The sequence below is a fragment of the Opisthorchis viverrini genome (genome assembly GCF_000715545.1).
Source record: "Opisthorchis viverrini unplaced genomic scaffold opera_v5_71, whole genome shotgun sequence".
In the NCBI taxonomy this organism is placed as follows: Eukaryota; Metazoa; Platyhelminthes; class Trematoda; order Opisthorchiida; family Opisthorchiidae; genus Opisthorchis; species Opisthorchis viverrini.
Genome location: NW_008751727.1, coordinates 196,301 through 214,675, shown reverse-complemented (window position 1 = coordinate 214,675; position 18,375 = coordinate 196,301). Strand labels below are relative to the sequence as shown.

General features: G+C 45.6%; 2 protein-coding genes across 2 annotated transcripts in view; one reads left to right on the top strand and one right to left on the bottom strand.

Annotated features, from left to right (window-relative positions):
- The window catches only part of T265_04346 (hypothetical protein), a gene marked incomplete at both ends in the record, with an annotated part of 4,585 nt that extends 4,408 nt beyond the window's left edge, over positions 1–177 (bottom strand). The window contains one exon of the mRNA XM_009169067.1: positions 107–177. Within this exon, the coding sequence (XP_009167331.1) occupies positions 107–177 (71 nt within the window). The remainder of the gene's footprint in view (positions 1–106) is intronic.
- A 2,314-nt stretch (positions 178–2,491) lies between these two features.
- On the top strand, positions 2,492–17,235 carry T265_04345 (hypothetical protein; the record flags this gene model as incomplete). Its single annotated transcript, XM_009169066.1, has 11 exons — positions 2,492–2,587; positions 2,872–3,492; positions 3,671–3,820; positions 6,093–6,405; positions 7,789–8,033; positions 8,670–9,305; positions 9,689–9,883; positions 11,139–11,322; positions 12,239–12,498; positions 14,293–14,456; positions 16,851–17,235. The coding sequence occupies 11 exons, from the start codon at positions 2,492–2,494 to the stop codon at positions 17,053–17,055; spliced, it is 3,069 nt and encodes a 1,022-aa protein (XP_009167330.1).
- Between the last annotated feature and the right edge of the window lie 1,140 nt (positions 17,236–18,375).

Here is an 18,375-nt window from a genome sequence, read left to right as displayed (position 1 = left end):
GATTAGGAAACGGGTATTTGGTTGTGCTGCAGGCACCTCAATCCGGGAAAACATCCAGCATCATCGACTACGATGGCTCGGTCATGTGCTACGCATGCCAAAACACCGTCTACCGAGACGAGTGTTGTTCTCCGTGCCTCCTTCAGGATGGCGCAAACCGCGAGGTGGACAGCACATGACTTGGCAGAAAGGCGTGAAAGAGATCACGAAGAGTTTGGGTGTTGTTGGTGTTGTGCGCCTTCCAGGATGGGGTCCCCGTGACCCCGTCTGTGCTTGGCTGGATACATTGCAAGAAATGGCGGCTAATCGATGTTGCTGTCTTTGATGATGATGGTGACTATCCCATCAGGCTATGTTCGGGGCCGGCTGGGATATTTCTCCGAGATTTAGGCAGTGCTACCATTCGGTCTGATATCCAGTGCTTGAGTGAGCCTGGTGGTGCCGTGCCACAGGTGAAATTCCCAGCACTACGCAAATAGATGGCAATCTCGTCCAAGTATGAGTTCTATCTCATGGTGGAGCCTTTGGGAGTGACTCTAGAAAACGATTCCGGTAAGTTTGTCTAACATCCAGGTCCGCCAGTCTTTCAGTTGCCAAGCGATTTTTCTGAATCTTACGTGGCCATGGAAAGCGACTCTCGACGAGCTCGTGGTCGGAATCCACAAATGTGTTTTAAAACGACCGATAGTCAGTTATTGATCCACACCATCGGTAACTGATGGTTATGTGTTCGATTTGAGTTCGTCGGCGGCAGGCCGTTGGAAGACACCCTGTGGCCAGACGACTTCGGCTATTTCGGTAGTTAGTACTGCATAAAAACAGTGCACAACTGAAGCAATCGTTCCTAATGGTACGTACGTACCGAGTCCCATCCATATCGACCCCTGGTTGAGTCTCAGATACGCTAATCCTGCCCACTTGTGAATTCAAATCTCCGGCAACCACCACGATATCTGAGCTTTTAGCTCGTCCCAGCAGGGCGTTCAGGGCGTCGTAAAGCCTGTCTTTGACGGCATCAGAGCTACAGTCAGTTGGAACGTGAGCATGCACGATAAACAGACAGCGATCAACTCCCCGTTTATGGGACTCCTTCACGGACTTTGTCAGACGAACCGCACACAGGCGACTAGCAGAAAGTGTCCAGTCAAGCAAGGTGACTCAGAACCCCCTGCACATCCTGCTGCAGCAACCTATGGATCACCAGAAGTGCGCAGCCGGAAGCGAGTGGAGACTGCTGGGGCGTTTACCTCAATCACCGTGCTTGCACCTTGAATTCTTGTTTCTGAGACACAGCACACACCAATGCCAAGCGAATCCAGTGTGAGATCAAGAACAGTCTGTTGTCTTGCTTGCTTCAGAGTGCGAACATTGAAGACATCCATATAGACCGGGTGTCGAGGCTTTAATTTGAGGAGGTACCTGAGTATATCGGCACCATGTGACGAGGCGACCCGGCTGATGGCACCACGCGATGGCCGATGTGGCATGAGTTTATTGTCAGACATAGTTATGAAGATTGCGTACCCCTGGTGAACATTGCTGTTTGTAGGAAAGCTTTTTGGGAGCTACCCGTGCACTCTGACGTACCCTCAAGTATATGACTATAAACAGGACGTGATCACGAACTTTTGGGGTCTACCTATATCGTGATCGTGTTGGAGAGAGTGCACCAGTCAACGTAATCAAACCCATTCTTGAAGTCAAGGGATGTCAATAATGCTTGGCGCATGTACGCATGTCACTGCTCTAGCACTTAACGAATTGTGAAGATTTGGTCCATATTTCAACGAACTCAACTAAATCCGGCGTACGGTTCGTTATGCGCCATATACCTGTCAAATGTTAAATGCTACTACAATACTGGATTGAATTAAACCCAAACCTCGTTCCGAAAACCGGTCAATCGATGTGGTAAATAAATCTAATTGTATGGGCAGTTCTCCAGGTTCCGGTGAACTGGCTGGAGACGGGATTACTCCTCAACTCGAGATCAGGACCACTTTTGCCAAAATGACTTCGGTTTGTCTGCCAGGGGCGGAGAGTACACTTTGACGGTACAATTCATACCAGATAAGGGGGCGAGTGGGTTCGGTGGTTAGGGCTCGAATTCATTGACCAGAAGGTCCATGATTCGAATTCGGTCCCTGCCTCTCGATGTACCCTGTCTAGGCTCGGGCAACCAGGCAGTATCCCAGCCCTCGTGCTTTCTCTGGGTGACATGGTAGATAGTCACCTAAAGGGTGCTTCAAGTGAAAGAAGCATTGCTTCGGTCTGGTTGGAGCATCAAATTAACAATGCTGAGGTTTGTCGGATGTTTTTAGGAAGTAGGAACTCTCCTGCGTATGCTCAGCCGTCTATGCTTCGTAGTTTACGCTGATTAGGGCGTGTGACCCACATATCGCAGGATCGTCTGCCTCGAAGATCTTTCATCCAACCCTGTGCTAAGTAGATGTAACTGTGAAACGGACAGCTAATGACCTGACAACGAAGTATGACGGCGTCAACCAGCAAACTCACTCTGGCTGGCAGCTATCGCCCCCGTGGATGGGGATCGCGCTCCTCAGCTCTGGTATCCGCGGTATCCTGCGTGGGTATCATACGTTAGGTATTTCGTGACACACTGGTCATGCATCCAGGTTTGCTGCTTTATTGGGGCTAGATTGGTACAATCAAGAACAAATAAGTAATCGAAGGTGTATGAAGACCGTTTTCTCCCCATAGGTGTATTATTGAGGTTAACAAAACGTTGCCGAAGGTATGAGTTTCAGGTTCTTTCAGCTTGAAATACCTTCAACAGTGTTCTCAGCACAAAGAGCAACCAGTGAGTTATTCATTTGTAACGACAGTTAATCCGTGTTTCCGTGCTTTCAGTGCCGCACAATGCATGAACTTCTGGAATACGAGGCGTCACTTTTGCTTGATATTCATGAAGACAGCTCACTGCTTGTTGTGGCTGAAGGATTAGGAATGGACACGATAGTCTATTCGACACTCAAATTGCATTCCGATCCTCATAATCTACTCCTTGTATCCAATTATCGTCCAGCCGAAGCCAGGTTTCTATCAGAATTACTGGCAAAGGATGATGTGCTCCATTCACCGGGCATAATCACAGCCGAAGTGAATAACAAGGAGCGCGAAGCGATATACAAGCGTGGTGGCGTTGTTTTCGTCACTTCTCGCATTCTTGTGGTGGACTTATTGATAGAACGCATGCCGGCTACTCTCGTATCCGGTGTACTCATCCTCCGAGCACATGAGCTGCAAGAGGCATGTCAGGAGAATTTCGCCATTCGACTACTACGGGAACGAAATCCGTCAATTTTTATCAAAGCCATGAGTGATAATGCTGTTTCCCTCACATCTGGATATAACCATGCTGAGAATATCATGAAACAAGCTGGAATCCCTAAATTGGTTCTCTGGCCGCGGTTCAACCTACAGGTGGTATCTTGCTTTGCGGCGACACAGCCACAGGTGGAAGAAGTTCGGGTAGGTTACTTAGAGTGATTCGATTAAAATCGACTAAAACTAGGGCGTTTGCGATAAGAACTTTGTGGCCTATTATTCACATGTTACTCGAGCAAAAAATAGATAAGTTGTCACCCTAAAGCGGATCAAAGGCCATCCGATACCCATATTTCCCTTTTTGTCTGCTTGTCTTCGACAGGTTCAACTCACCTCATATATGTCAACTTGTCAATCTTGTATATTGGACCTAGTCAAAGCTTGCATCCGCGAGCTAATCGACCTTAATCCTGTCCTGAACACGGATGAATTGAGTTTGGAGAACGCCCTGCTGCCGAATTTTGACGGTCTGGTGAGTTATAACATATACTCCAGTATTCCACAATGCGGGTTTTTCGTGGTCTTATTGAAGTGACTCCCGTTCGGAAAGCTACTACCGACTTACCACCCACCTAAACCAGTCATGTAATTGGTGAATTCGGTCTTATTGAACGTCGTTTAAACGGTCACGTTCACAGCTGTCAAACGAATATACATATCGAACACGTGCTCTCTACATCCAAAACTTACATGGACAACACAGGAAGAACCAGTAGTGCAGGTTTAATCAGCTGCATCCAGTCACTGGATGGTCCTATCCTTGCTTCTTATCGTTCTGGGTGTCCTCAGTGCGCAAGTGTGTCATTGAGCCTACTACCTGCTACCCTACGTATTTGCCAACTGGCCATATACATCTGACTCAATATTAGGGGCGTATCCGTTTCTTATCACAGCAAAACACGAAGTTACGGGATATGGGAAACTTTGCCGTCCAGAGACCTTCGATAAAGAAAAAAATTGAACAGAAAAACAACGCCGAATGAAAACGAACGCGGTGTCTGAAACACCTGCTGACTTTTGATTTGAAGCGAGAGGTTGAATTTGAGCTGGCATCTTGGTAAAGAATGAATAGGGAAGTAGATTTTGCCAACAACGGGGGAAGCCACTTGGAATCAGGGGCCAGTTTCGTAAGAACGAATAGGGTGGTAAAGAAGAGCGAACTGCGAGCAGCGTTGTCACTCTGTGACTCGAATTTTGCTAGAGACTGGTGGCCCGTTTTTCAAGCTTTTGTACATCGTAGCGTCCGGTGGAATGAACGGGCAAATTGCATAAATAAACAATAACCGCTTTCTAATAACTGCTTTCCTCCGTTTATCCGTGCTAAGCGTTGAGGGACTTTAGAAACGTGTGTTTGTTTTGTCATTAGAAGAAATCGAAGCTGGCTGTCATGAGAGGTGCCTCCTGGTTACCAATAGAAAATTATACTTTCCGAGAGGCGGTCTACGCAAAGGGCAACTATACCCGGAAACGAAAGGGATTGCCTTGTTAGAAAATAGACTGAAAGAATGAAATATCTAGGTAGCTTGGATGCGCTACTTGATTTTTGGTCTGTTCACTGAGCTTGACTGTTGGATTGTAAACATTTTAACTCCAGTTGGGATGACATGTTCGGTGCGGGGTTAAGTGGATCCTCTCACTCATTCCTCCACTAAATCCCATACCAACTGTGTCAAATCGATTGATGATGACACGTTTGCAACCCAACTACCAATCTCGACCAACAGACCAACCAACAGCCATGTATTTTGCTTCATCCCTGCAAGCGCGTAACACGGCCAACACAAAAAACGAAAGTAGACCTATTTTCCTACTGTTATTTTGACTGATATGGAGAGATACACTGAAAGCTAGAGCACAAGCGAAGTCTTAGTCACGTGCAGGACACGGGCCAGACGAGGGCATGCCCTGATTGGTCAGAATGCCAGCCAATCCGAGTCAAGCACCTTTGACTCGACGCTTCTCGCCCCCTCACGCACATTCTGGCACGACCTTGTGGAACACTCTGTGACTACCCTATAAATACGCTTGTAATGATTTTCCTTTATCTCCATAAAGGGCTGTGTAGAGCTACCGTGCCCTTTGATATACCATAGTGGGCGGAGAAGGAAGCCAAGGGACCTATACAGAGTTGCACTACCGTCCACCAAGTCACAACATAGTTGAAGTAGCCCGTTGAACCGCAGTGTGAAAGGCACCCGACTAGACTGGACGTTTGGGTCTTCCAAACAAATGGCTTGTAAGATTGTGAAGCGGTTGTTTGCGTTTTTTGCCCATAGTCCGAGCGGATTTTTATAAAGAACAAATTAGACCTTCCAAACGATGTAATCGAACAACTGTATATTGATTAACTGGATGATCTAGGTAGGCATAGCTATAATTGGGATGACCCGCGAATAAGTGTACACTGTTTTTGTCTTGCGATATTCTTGTATTTTTACAAACTGTCTCGATAAGCCTTTGAGTAAAACACAGTTTGTCACAAGAGAAATCCAAAAATCATTCGATGCGAATTTACGTCGTTTCGGGGGATGTTTGACCCTTTCATGAAACCCGGGGTGTTAGACACTTCTTGTGCCTCCTTTTTTTCTCATGGTCTTGTTCTTGCTCCACAGCTATGTTGATTGTTGAAGGTTTCGTACAATTGCTGAACTAAAGGGCTGAATAGCATACTCCTTACCGCTTGTCAACTACCATTTGCTTTTGTGCAATTTTCACTTTCCCTACTTGTCATGGCAATCGTTCAGATCGGCATGTATTTGGATCCCGTGTGGCACCAGTTGACGACCACCAGTCGGCGTCTAATAAGTGACATTGCCAATTTACGTCGACTGCTGCGTATTCTCATAGAGGGAGACGCTGTCAGCTTTTTGAACAATTTAGAGGCACACCGACAAGTGGCGCAGACGGCGAATCTTGGTATATCAGGGGCACAGTCGAGTGGATCTGCAGACCATGGACGACGAGGTTCGTACGTGTGCCCCTCATGGTTCCTCATGGACCAGTCTGACCGATTACTCACAGCGGCACGGTCAAGGGTGTATAGGAACTTCGCCGAAAGTATGTTTTGTTCGTGCGATTTTGATGTTATGAATAAGTTGGCGTCTTGAGTTTCACAGGCTATGTCATATGACCTAAATTATGATAAGAGGTCCTCTGGAGTACCGGTTTTTTCTGCTCTTTGGGGCTTGTTAACTACTTTTGAAGTTGTTCACTGCAGAGAAGCCGCAAGTTTTGTCGAACCGATTCAGGAGGGGCTTGCACGTTTTCATGGCCACAGCCAATCGATATCTTATTGCGTCATAGCTTTCAATGAAGGGAAGAGGTTCGGAATGTTTCAACTGGGTATGTTCTTACTGTGTCTGCACAACCGCGCTGCAACCATTCGATTGTGGCCCGATCCCTCTCACAAATTGGCTATCATGGATGAGGAATGAGATTTACTCTTAATTCTCTCACCTTAATGCCCAGCTGTTTGGAACCCACAAGTTGAATGGGGTTTTGTTAACACGCTTAGGGCTTTTACTTAAACTACTTCGTTGGATTCACAATCCGCAGAATATATATTTGGGCGAATTCATTAAGAATAGCATCACCAAAACAGCTTAGCATTATCTATAGTGCGTCTAAGTTGGATTCAATTTCTTGTAACGGTTTGTGGTACGACTTACGCGATCTTCTGGTATCAAGCTCAGTCCCGTAAAACTACACCCACTAGCTGGACCTGTATGAAAAAACAGTGTAACAAATAGCACCATATTTACTTACTGAATGAGCCTAGTCGCTGGTTAGCAACTGTAAATCATGCTACGTCCGACCTTTAATTACCAAGTGAATAACGCATCAAACGGCCGGACTATGAACGATTCGTTTCGGTTAAGGTGTCAGCTGGATGCTTTCTAGAACCATAGGGGCTTCCAGAGATCTCAAGGCTTCTTGGTTTTGCCGAATCAACCTGTCTCCAAGCGACCTTCACCATCTGGAGTGAACATTGTACCACATCTAGGCTTATTTGTGACATTTTTGGGTCCCTGAGATCCATTGCAGAGATGAAATTTAACCGCACCGAGATATAGTGTGAAATCTCGTGAGAATTGTGAAATGGCTTGTCTGTATATGGAATTTTCCAGAATAGCGCTGTTGCACCCTTGCTCCACAGAATTTTACTCGTGGGAGTTTCGTTTTTCTTGTGATATTCTCCCGTAGGTTTAGAATGTTTTACGGTTATACAGCACCGTTTGCGGTAGGTGGTATATGGACCATATCTGATGTGGGTATGCTTGAGGGAAAAATCAAGGAATAAAGGTTAAGGACACAGTGACTTGAGGCCTCGAAAGTGGACCAATTCTTTCCCACCCATTTCTAGTTGTGTCGGTACTGTTTTTTGTTTTTGTTACGTTGAACGATGCCGATAAAGCTGTTTGCATATTCGTTACTGTGCAGAGACAGTGCAAATCGAGTTGACGCCCAAGTGGGAAGCGCTAACAGATATTTTGAGGGATATTCATAACAGCCGGGAAAACGCGTCGGACAACCCCAAGACTCAGGTGCTTGTGCTGGTTGCTCACGAAAACAGTGCTCGGAACTTAGAACGCTTCCTACGACGTGGATCATGTTCAATGAAACGTTTTCTGATCAACACTCGTGATTCAGCGGACGACCCCCCACCCAAAATCACCGATCCAAAGGTTAGTTACTCCGAACTGCAAACATTTGCTTCAGTTGGTTTTGACGAATAATGGACTTGTAATGCAATGATCTAAAGTGCAACATACTGACAGGAATCAGGTGATCTATCCAGGACAATGCACATGGACCCTCATCTGAGATGTCTTCGGTCGAAGAACTAGTTAGCATCAGGTCGCCTGCAGGAGACTGCGTGCCTGGACAGCGATTCGCGATACGCTCTCACCAATAGGATAGGACTTAAATGGAATTGAACCCGACTATTAATGATTAACCTGTTCGTTCCCCCATCTTTTCACGATCCTCACGAAAAACCTAATAAGCAGTAAGTCTGGGCTTGGAGTTTTAAAAGTGGTGATTATAATGCGGGAGCAGGTAATGCTGGAAAAACACTCTAATATGCATTTCGTTATGAATGAGCCTCGATTACTTGTGCAGGTTTTGATCACCCGGTGCTCAGGCTCAAGACCTATGCTATTGACCCCTACCTGTATGAGCTAAACCGTGCACTAGCCAAGCCTTTCACGAGTGTAAAATCCATGTCCATAGTATAATTGTTTCTACTCGACAAGCGCTCATCGCTTATGGTGCTGTTGTAGTAATAAAGGATAACAAGGCTTCCTTTCCACTCTTTTCAGGTACCAAAACTATCCAACGAAAATCCCACTGAGCCACAATGTATGACACTTACGCAGATGTATAAGAAAGCTGGGGCGAACACATTTGATTCAGCAAAACGTCCAGATGAAGACGTGAACAGTGATAGCAGTAGTTCCTCCGAAGAGGACATTCTTAAACCACTAGATTCCACCCAGATGGACAGAGAAAGGCTTGTCCAGGAGCTTCTACCCATGGGTTGTCGTAAGATACGGGTGGCATCGCGTTTGCTGAAAAGTTCTCACACTGGCAAACTGGAGGTTGTTATTTGGGTTCCACCTACCATAGCGGCTACCGAGGAGGGTAGCAGTGGAGCTTTTCGGTCTGGAGTCGATCAACTGCAGCACGACGAATTCGCGCGATCTTTCGGCCGCAGATTGGCCTATGTTCTTGATTCATTACAACCACGTCACGTGATACTGTACGAACCGCGAGTATCCTGGATTCGTGAGATTGAGGTGCACTCTGCCAGACGTCATGCTCAAGCCTGTGGATCCGTAGGAGCTGAGGCTCGGGAATCTACAGATGGCGGTGCCATGGTTACTCCTTTGAATGTCCACTTTATGGTATATGAGAATTCGGTTGAGGAACAACGGTACTTGACTCAACTACGCAGGGTAAGTCTGATTGTGGTAGTTCTGAATTAGCCGGCTGTTTTCTTCTGGTGGTTGTGGAATCCACTTGATTACAAGCAACTACGTCACTTGTTGTCGTTGCCACGAAATTCTGGCGATATAACATGTATGCAACCGTTCTGGAACGAGGCTCTTCATGCGGTTTTCTTTCGGGTTGTCCTGATCGTCAGTTTGATTGAGCGAAGCTGAAACTGCGATATAACGAAATTCCGCCGATATAACATTATGCAACCGTTCTGGAACGAGACTCTTCATGCGGTTTTCTTTCGGCTTGTCCTGATCGTCAATTTGATTGAGCGAAGCTGAAACTGCGATATTTTCTCACATGGTTCTGAATTCGTTGCTTTCCTTCTTCATTTCTGTAGGAGAGAGAAGCATTTGAATCCCTTATTCAACTGAGCAGTCATATCGTTATACCCAAAGACGCACTTGTACCAGCTTCATTTCAAGATCAAGGGGGATCGGATTCCGGACAACAGCGCCAGCAACCTCGAGTTATTGTGGATATGCGAGAATTTCGGAGTGAACTTCCCGCTTTGCTTCACCGCAAGGGCCTAAAAGTGAGTAAACTTGCTCACTTTCGACCTAGTATGTCTATGCCTTTGTGATATAACACATAGTTTCTCTGCTATCGCTGTTCAGATTTCAGACAGGGATCCTACTTGGCCATGTTTTCGACTGTGGCTTGTTTTGCATCCCTGTGTTGTTCTATAAACACTTATTCAATAGAATTTATCCTTTGAGCGGTACTCATTTACTCATGTATGCATGTGAAGCTTTATACCATGCAAACGGTCCTTCTGAGTACAAGTATCTCCTCCCACTGGTGATTTCTCTAACGAGGGTTTCTTTACTTATTCCGATCTTTATTCCGAGTTACTGTGGTCCATTCTTCACACAAGACTACGGGTATCCACTCGGCTGACTCTTTTGTATTGGATTGGTTCCTTACTGTTGATGGCTGTTTTTGATCCAGCAGCGTATCGCTGAACTATAATGCACCCGTACTTATTCGAAACTCGGGCCTATTGACGCATGGTTCGAAACTAGTTGCTCTCTGCTACGGTTTTCAAGTTTTTACGGATCCACTGTAACATCCGGGATTGTCTGCAACTGTTTTTGTTTTCAACTGACACTGCTAGGTCTACCATTTGAGAATGAATTGTCACCCATTTGAATGACGGGTACGAACAGTCAGATACGTAGCACAATCTCCTGTGTATCTAATCGTCAGTCATTTCGTCAACCTATCGAACAAAATGCAACAACAGTTTATCAGAGGAGGTATTCGCCTTTATAAACTTCATACTGGCTCCCCCTCTAGTAAAATTGGTGATAATGATAATAGATTTATGGCTGATATCCAATATCCTAATCATCTAGGGTCATTGACATCCACCGATTAAAGTTGACTGGTTAACAATGTACCAATCTCCTCTCAAGGTTGGTAGTTGCTATCGGGACCACTTGTGTTCGTTACCCGTTCTACCTCACATCTCCGAGTTTATCTTTCGTCGATTCCATTCAAACTTAACACAACGTGATCGAATGGCACCATTTTGACTCAGGGACGTCGTTCACTATCCTGCTGCATGATACCAAATTGTGCTTACTGGTACTCAGTGGAACGATGCCCGATAGCACCTGACTTTGTGCACGCAATCGATTTGCTTACTATCGGACTGAGGTTGACCCTGATTAACTCACATTCAATTGGTTTTTTCTAATTAGTGAACCAAGCGTTATTACGCGTGTCTCTTTGGTGCACGGTCTAACCCAAGTACTTTCATTGACTGTTCTGACCCTTTCGTCTAGGTTGAACCGATGACGTTGAGCGTGTCCGACTACATTCTTGCCCCACATTTGTGTGTTGAGCGAAAGTCGGTCAGCGACCTCATTGGGTCATTGAAGTCCGGTCGCCTGTACCAGCAATGCACGTCTATGTCCAGACACTATCCCAATCCTGTATTGCTAATCGAATTTTCGCTGCCGACAAAAGGTGAGTCGAAATGCTTTGTGCCTACTTCTTTGTTGCCGAAGTGATCCACAAGAAGGTACGTGGAACGCTTTCGAACGGGTGCTGTCACCAGCTTGGTGTATCCACACACCCTGCAGAAGCATTTCTCACAATACTTTAATCCTAACCCAATGAATAACTCTCCTGGAAAAGGGGTTATTTGACCTCTGATGGGCGTTGGCCTTTTCAAACAGATCGGCACTAGACTCCAGGTACCATTGAAATGCTTTTTGAACTCTCTAGGGAAGTGACTCCTCTTCAGATGGATCCTTTCCGGTGGATTGTTGTATTCGTAATGTATTCCTAGTGGCAAACTCGACTTCTAGTGTTATTGCTTTGGGACCGATTTCCGCTTGCTGGTCAGTCGCTTGGGTATGACTGCCTGGATGTTTCGCATACGGTACACATGGTGACGAAAATGGGTGGTACAGTGAATAGTCTTCAATCTCTCACACACCGATTCACCGCCACACTTTTACTTATCTGACGACCTCGCCTTGATTGCCGACGAAAGTTTCACAGCAGAGCCACCAATCTCAGTAACAAATTCGAATATCAGCTCGATTGCCAACATTCTCTTCTTCAACAGTTCAGTAGCAATAAGCCAATTCAAGGCTATCGTGCCAAAGTGATGCTAACCAAACGAACTGTATATAGATGTAGCTAATCCGGTAGAACGAAGATTGTTACGAGAAATACCACCATTGTTATTGTGTAGGGGTTCCACCATTGTGCCATGTACTATATTTAAGGCACTTGCATATGGTTGTTCCTGCGCATAATGTCAATAAAGGAGTTGTTTTTCATACTGATGATTATTAAATCAGTCAGCACGCTTGCTGTAATCCCGATCTTTTCATGATTTTGCACCCACTCTATGTTCCGACCCGACCTACAGTAACCGGGAGTGCCTTGGCGCGTGGAGGACTCGGTTATCGTGGTGACGGTGTACTGGGCTTCTCACTCTACACAGGGCGTCACAGTATTCATTCAGGAACTGAACTGAACGCACATCATTTGCTATCCAAACTGACTCTGCTGACCATCCACTTCCCAAATTTGAGACTATTCTGGAGCGTTAGCCCCTATTGTACCGCCGAACTGTTCACTGAACTCAAACAAGGCAGAGCTGAACCAACCACCGAAAAGCTTCCTCAGGTAAGTCTTACTCTTTGTACATAGAAAATCTTCTGCACTTCCAACCAGGGACTTTTTACTGTTTAATTGTAAAACGGCACACAGAACTCGCGTGTAGCCAGTTGATGTGTTGCCTGTTATCTGTATTCCCAATGTGGTTTCTGTGTTGGTATTCCATCGGTTGGCAGTTATTGACAAAACAAGGCGCGAGTATGCAGGTGGACGGTACAATCAGTACGGAATCTTTGGATTATGCTATCGTGGCAGTCGCAAATCAACAATGTTGGGCATCCAGATGTATCCAGAGTTTCTAATAAGGACTTCTGCTTTTCCGGGTCTTACTGCACTGTTGTTAGTTAGCACAACGACTCGAATGACCGTCCTTACAGACATTCGCCAGGTTCGTACATTAGTATTGATATCAGTTACAAGTGTGCAAGAATCCACGGAATACTTGGTCCGGACGGACCACACAGCTCCGGTCATGCTACGGTGATGAAAGTATCACTATGCAGAATATGGAAAGTTCCATAGCTGATCTCAGATGCGGAGGGTGGTGGTTTGTGTCTACTTACTCATGAATAATAATAATCATTCAGCTGTAATACCCTTTCGGTGCCTAACTGCCATGCTACCCGAAGGAAGGTCGAGGACTGGGATGCTGCCAAGCCCAGACAGGGGAAGTCGAGCGGCAGAGGCCGGGTTCGAACTACTTACCAATCCCAGGTAGAAACACCCACACCGTACCGGAATTCTGGCGTCTCCCTCCGGATACGAAACCGAGACTTGAGGCAAGAATTCGTTATCTCCAAATCTACCGCACGCAAAGCCTCGGAATGTGCGTACATCGTTTCAATCAACATGGCTCAGTGGTTAGAGCATGAATTTACTGACCCGAAGGTTCGTAATTCGAGCCCAACCTCTGTCTCTCGACTTCCCTTGTCTAGGCTTGAGCAACGTGACAGTATCCCAGCTCTAGTGCTTCCTTTGGGTGTCACGGCAGCTAGACACTGGAGGGGTGTTACAGCTGAATGATTACATCGTTTCAAAGCATAATGGGGGTGTCTGGCAATTAATAATAGTGCACGTGGAATTCTGTTGGATCTCACCTCCGTGTTCACTCAACAGCTTCTTAGGTGAACGTTGATCTTATCGGTACTGCTCAACCGGATACCGCTCGTAAGATTATTCAGTTTCCTAACGGGGTGTTTTCACTGAGTGATTTGTTTTTGGGCTGTCTGCTTACTATTTAAAACTAATACAGATGTCTCGACCTTGTTCCGCACATGAACTGGATGGATGAACTGGGTTCAAAGCGACGAAACCCCTTGTCCAGTTTAGAATGAGTGACTTCAAACTTATTCTTGTACTGCACTCGTGGTAGCGGCGAGGTACCTGCTTTACTCTTGCCCACCCTTCACCTTCATGACTGTGGCTGTCTTCTGCAACTACAGTCACTGATGTTCCTGTCAGTTTTCGTTCGGTTGAGATTTCGACCTGTAGGTGAATTTGTACTACGCTGTATTGGGGATCACCTGCAGGGAGTTTTGAACCCGCAACATCCCTTGTAGTAGTTTTTGAATACTTAGCAGTTCGGCCACAAATGGTTGACCAGCAGTTTGATTAGCTCGCAATTGGGCTATAACGCAAGTCATCCTTGAATAACGGAATCCACATCAAGTGATAACGTGTGGACTGGCTTTTCGAGTGATGATTTGTCAGGTGGAATTTTCACTCGTTTTGTGAAATTTATAGATTGTCCGTCGCTTATGCAATTACATTCCACGGAACTGTCCTATTTTGAACTTTATATAGGACGGTGAGCATTTAGAAGATCATAATGTAGAGGCTGTGGATATGCTGCTGAGACTTCCTGGAGTGTCCTGGAAAAACTATCGTCGAATCATGAAGCACGCTTCCACTCTTCAGGAGTTGGCACAATGCAGTTTGGAAGAACTGACCAAAATACTGGACAGTGGGTGAGTGCCAGTTGATCTCATAAAGAACAATCAGTGACTCAAAACAGTATATGCTCAAAAAAAAACCGCAGGTTCCTTACTGCCTGTTTCCCTTCACATCCACGTCACAATGTCATTCTGAACCACATGGCCCGATGGTTTAACTTCTTCTGAGTGCTAGTCCTGAGGAATTAGCATCTTGAATTGCACTGGTCACCAAATTGAATGCTTCCTGCTGTTTTTCATTCTATTTTCTGAATCAAGCTTTTGTCTTAATAACGAATCTGGAGGTATTTCGTAAACAGCCGGTGGATCTTTTTTTCCGGAAAAAATCGTGTATCGTCGGATTGATTCTGAATGTGTAATATCTGACTGCTGTTCCCAGTGCCTAGTGCCGGAAAAAGGCTCACCGATAAGGAACACAACAGCTTTATTGTGAACAAGCGAGTGCGAGAGCTTGAGTGCGAAAACACAACGACCTCAAGGTATATTATTGGAGGAACACTGTCCTTGGTCCAACGCTGTCTTGGGCTGTCTGGCTTTGATACAAGGTTGTCACGCGGTGCATATTGAGGGGTCGCTTTCCGTCTGGTCATCATCTAATGGAGTTAAGGGCCCAAGTAGATTTCGGGCATTCAGTGATTACTTTGGGGAATCTGACCTTCCTGATATCTCCCTCTTTTGGCCATTCAATGTAAGGTTGTCGACGCGGATCAAGTTGTAAAGGTCCCGTCCGTTTCCTAGCACGGTAGGTACGGCGTCTCGGTTGCAGCAATGGATCTGTCTTGGGCGGTACATGTGAAGCAGTGGCTATAGGTGCTGGTGTTGGGAGGTCAAAGGCTTCAAGAAGAAGGTTGAGGTCTAGTAAATCTTCTATCGCCAATGGGATAGGGCACTCAGTCGGCCATAGCTGATTGACATGTTTCCATATCAATGATCCCACCTGGACGCTGTAAATCAATTGACCGATTCTTCTGAGATTATTCGTCTTACATCCGTTCACGTAGTCATTACCGTATTCATCGAAACCAAACATTGCTCCGAGGGATATGGTGAATAGTTTTTCTTATCGCAAAAGTGCTATTTCATAAGGACGGCAAAATATCAAAAATTCCTCCTTTTGCCATTACATCCCAGTCTACCGATTGTCTTTCTACAGCAACACCGTAGAATGCATCTGGAACTGAAACGCAATGTACTTGAGTGTATTAATTTCGACTCCCCTGGTGATCAGAGTTACCGGCCTCGCGTAAGCACGTTGTGCATATCTATATTGTAGGGAAAGCTTTTGAATAAACGTTTGTGCAGACGACTGAAGAGACACGTCGTATTCCAAAAAATTCTTCGTGTATGTGTGTGTACTACATCAAATTTCCGGATTCCTCTAGCATCACTTAGAGACCTCGAATGAATTCAGTCATTGTCTCCTATGGAAGCAATCTCCAAGTTGTCATGGCTACAGTTGCTTTGAGATTCAGTTGTCCATTGCAAGCGCAATGTGGTCCAAGAGGTGAAGTTCGTTCTGCGTGAAATCACTTTTACTGCCGTTCACGTTTGTCTCATGTAGGACGCGCAAACGTGTCATCCCTAGTCGGGCTGATCTCGTCATCACGTCGTGAGTGGAAGTCTGTGCTCTATGTTTATCGTTCCATTGTATATTTTCGTGAATTTTTCAGGACACTGCAGGTTAGAACTAATATTGACACGATCAGTTGGAAAGTTCTTGGAACCGATCAAGAACTCATCGTTTCAGAAAATTTTGAAAAGCAACAAGTGGGTTTATTGTTGGGTAACGTTTCCGTCAAAGGCTCGGTGATGGGAAGGCATGGTGGAGTGGACATTGGACCGAAAAAAGATCTAGAAAATTTGGGAGCTTCGTGGCGGGGACTACGATTCACACCACAGCGACCGATGACAGGGGTGTCCCGGCGTAAATATGATAGGGTGCGCAGAGTTGGCCAGCACATGAAGAGTGGTGTTATATCAACCGAACTGACAGGTGTTGGTGTGTGACTATCAGTAAAGTTGTTGTAGATCTAGCCCGACCCGAAAATCTCACGTACTCTTTACCACTAACCCATTTGTCGTACTGGTAATCCAACCACACAAACCACTCAACAGATTATTCAACTCAACGTGAAACAGACAGGCTAGACCGGTAATTCATGCAGGCTATTCCCTCCAGCTCTTCGGTGTAACGTTCACTATCCTACAGTAACTAACAAAAAGCAAAGAAACCCCCCCTTAGCCGACATCTAACTTGATGGGGCGTGTTGCCAATAAGATGTCTTGTTGATTGCTTTAAGACTCAACCAGCCTTGTAATCTAGCTAATTGGCCTGACGAAGCATGACCCGACTGCTTTCTTTAAGCTTTCTGAAATGATGCTTATAGAATTCTATGATTCACCTTTCAGAGAATGCGCGACGAAATTATACACCTTCCTCCATTCCGACTGTGAGTTGCTACGAAAACAAAAGCGAGATGCAACTTCGACTGAGTCGGAGCCGAGCACTTCCAGTGTATCCAGCCGCCGCGGAGGCGGCACTGCTCGTGGACCCCGGTTGGCGCTTGCAGGACAGGTGAAGACGCGACGAGGACGTGGTGCCGGAAAATCTTGACGAAGACTCCCCTTCATTTTCAAAATTTCCCCATTATCTTGTACCGCTCGATAATTGCATTTAGTCCAACAACAGCAAGTCTTTCTTTTTTCTTCTTCCCGCTTTACCTGCTATTTTTCTACAACGCTGGTCCTCATTTTTGTACTCTCTTGGGCTCTTGATGTTGAATAAAGAGACTAAACGATAGAACCTCAGTTCTTCACAATTTTTCACTCAACCGGACGAGTCAAGTTGCCTCATGCTAGGTCCCGCTTTATGCAATTACTGCATGTTTCAACCCAGGCTGAAATTCCAAGGTTATCAGTCGAAGCCGATTTTGGTACTATGTGGGTGATTTGGTTCAGTTGCTTTTGAAATTCCAAACGAAAACCACCACCCGTGGTTGGGTTAGCTCTCGTTTCGTGTCTGACATCCGACTATCCCAACAAGGGTCTTGTTGTTGTTGTGCCTTTTCCTGCCCGAAACGAACACTAGAACAATGATCTCCTCAGACATTTGCCGATAAAGCAATTGTTTTCGACTCCAATCCATACGTCGCGTAGTTTGAGTGTGATGTAATTTAATGGCAAAAGACGTTCGTCTCGCTTTAAACCCCTCTTAGTATCTATCTACGATGCCACCTGAAAAAAGCACGAATGCTGAGACACTGCCAGGGTGCCCAAGCTTAGACAGGAGCAGTTTAGATGATGGGGTTAGGTTCGAACCACGGAACTCCTGGTTGGAAGCTCACAACTTGACCAATGAAGTATCTCGAACTCACATCCCACTTCAAGCCTAGAGGATCAGTGAGATTCGAGTACACTTTACTTTGCTTTATTTAGATAGCTATCTTGAAAATATCTGGAAATATTTTGTAGGACAATCAGAGACGTATACATTCCGTACTGTGGATTGTTCGAAATCAGTTAGACTGGGGTTCACTTTGGCCCCGCTACCGGTTACATGAAAGCAAACGAAAATGAGTTACAGTTCCCAGTGAGAGCGAAACAGCAGTACTGTGTTTCATAGCTCTTCAACATGGATCGACTATGAAAAGCATTTGCTTCAAATTTTTATCCAGTGCAGATGAAAACTGCCAGAACTGTCACTGGGCCTAATTAAAAGCCAATGAGGTTTTGTGATCAGGTTAATAATCAACTCCATGTGGGGCTGGTGCCATGTTTATGGTGAACGTAATTGGTATTTTGCCTTTGATGGGATTAAAAGTAACGTGTGATCAGCCCTAGCCTGAAGAGGTATGCTAAACGAGAAAAACGCATCATTCCTGTTGCCGATGGTAACAGAGGGTGGAATAACCAGAGGCGTCTCCAATTAGTTGGC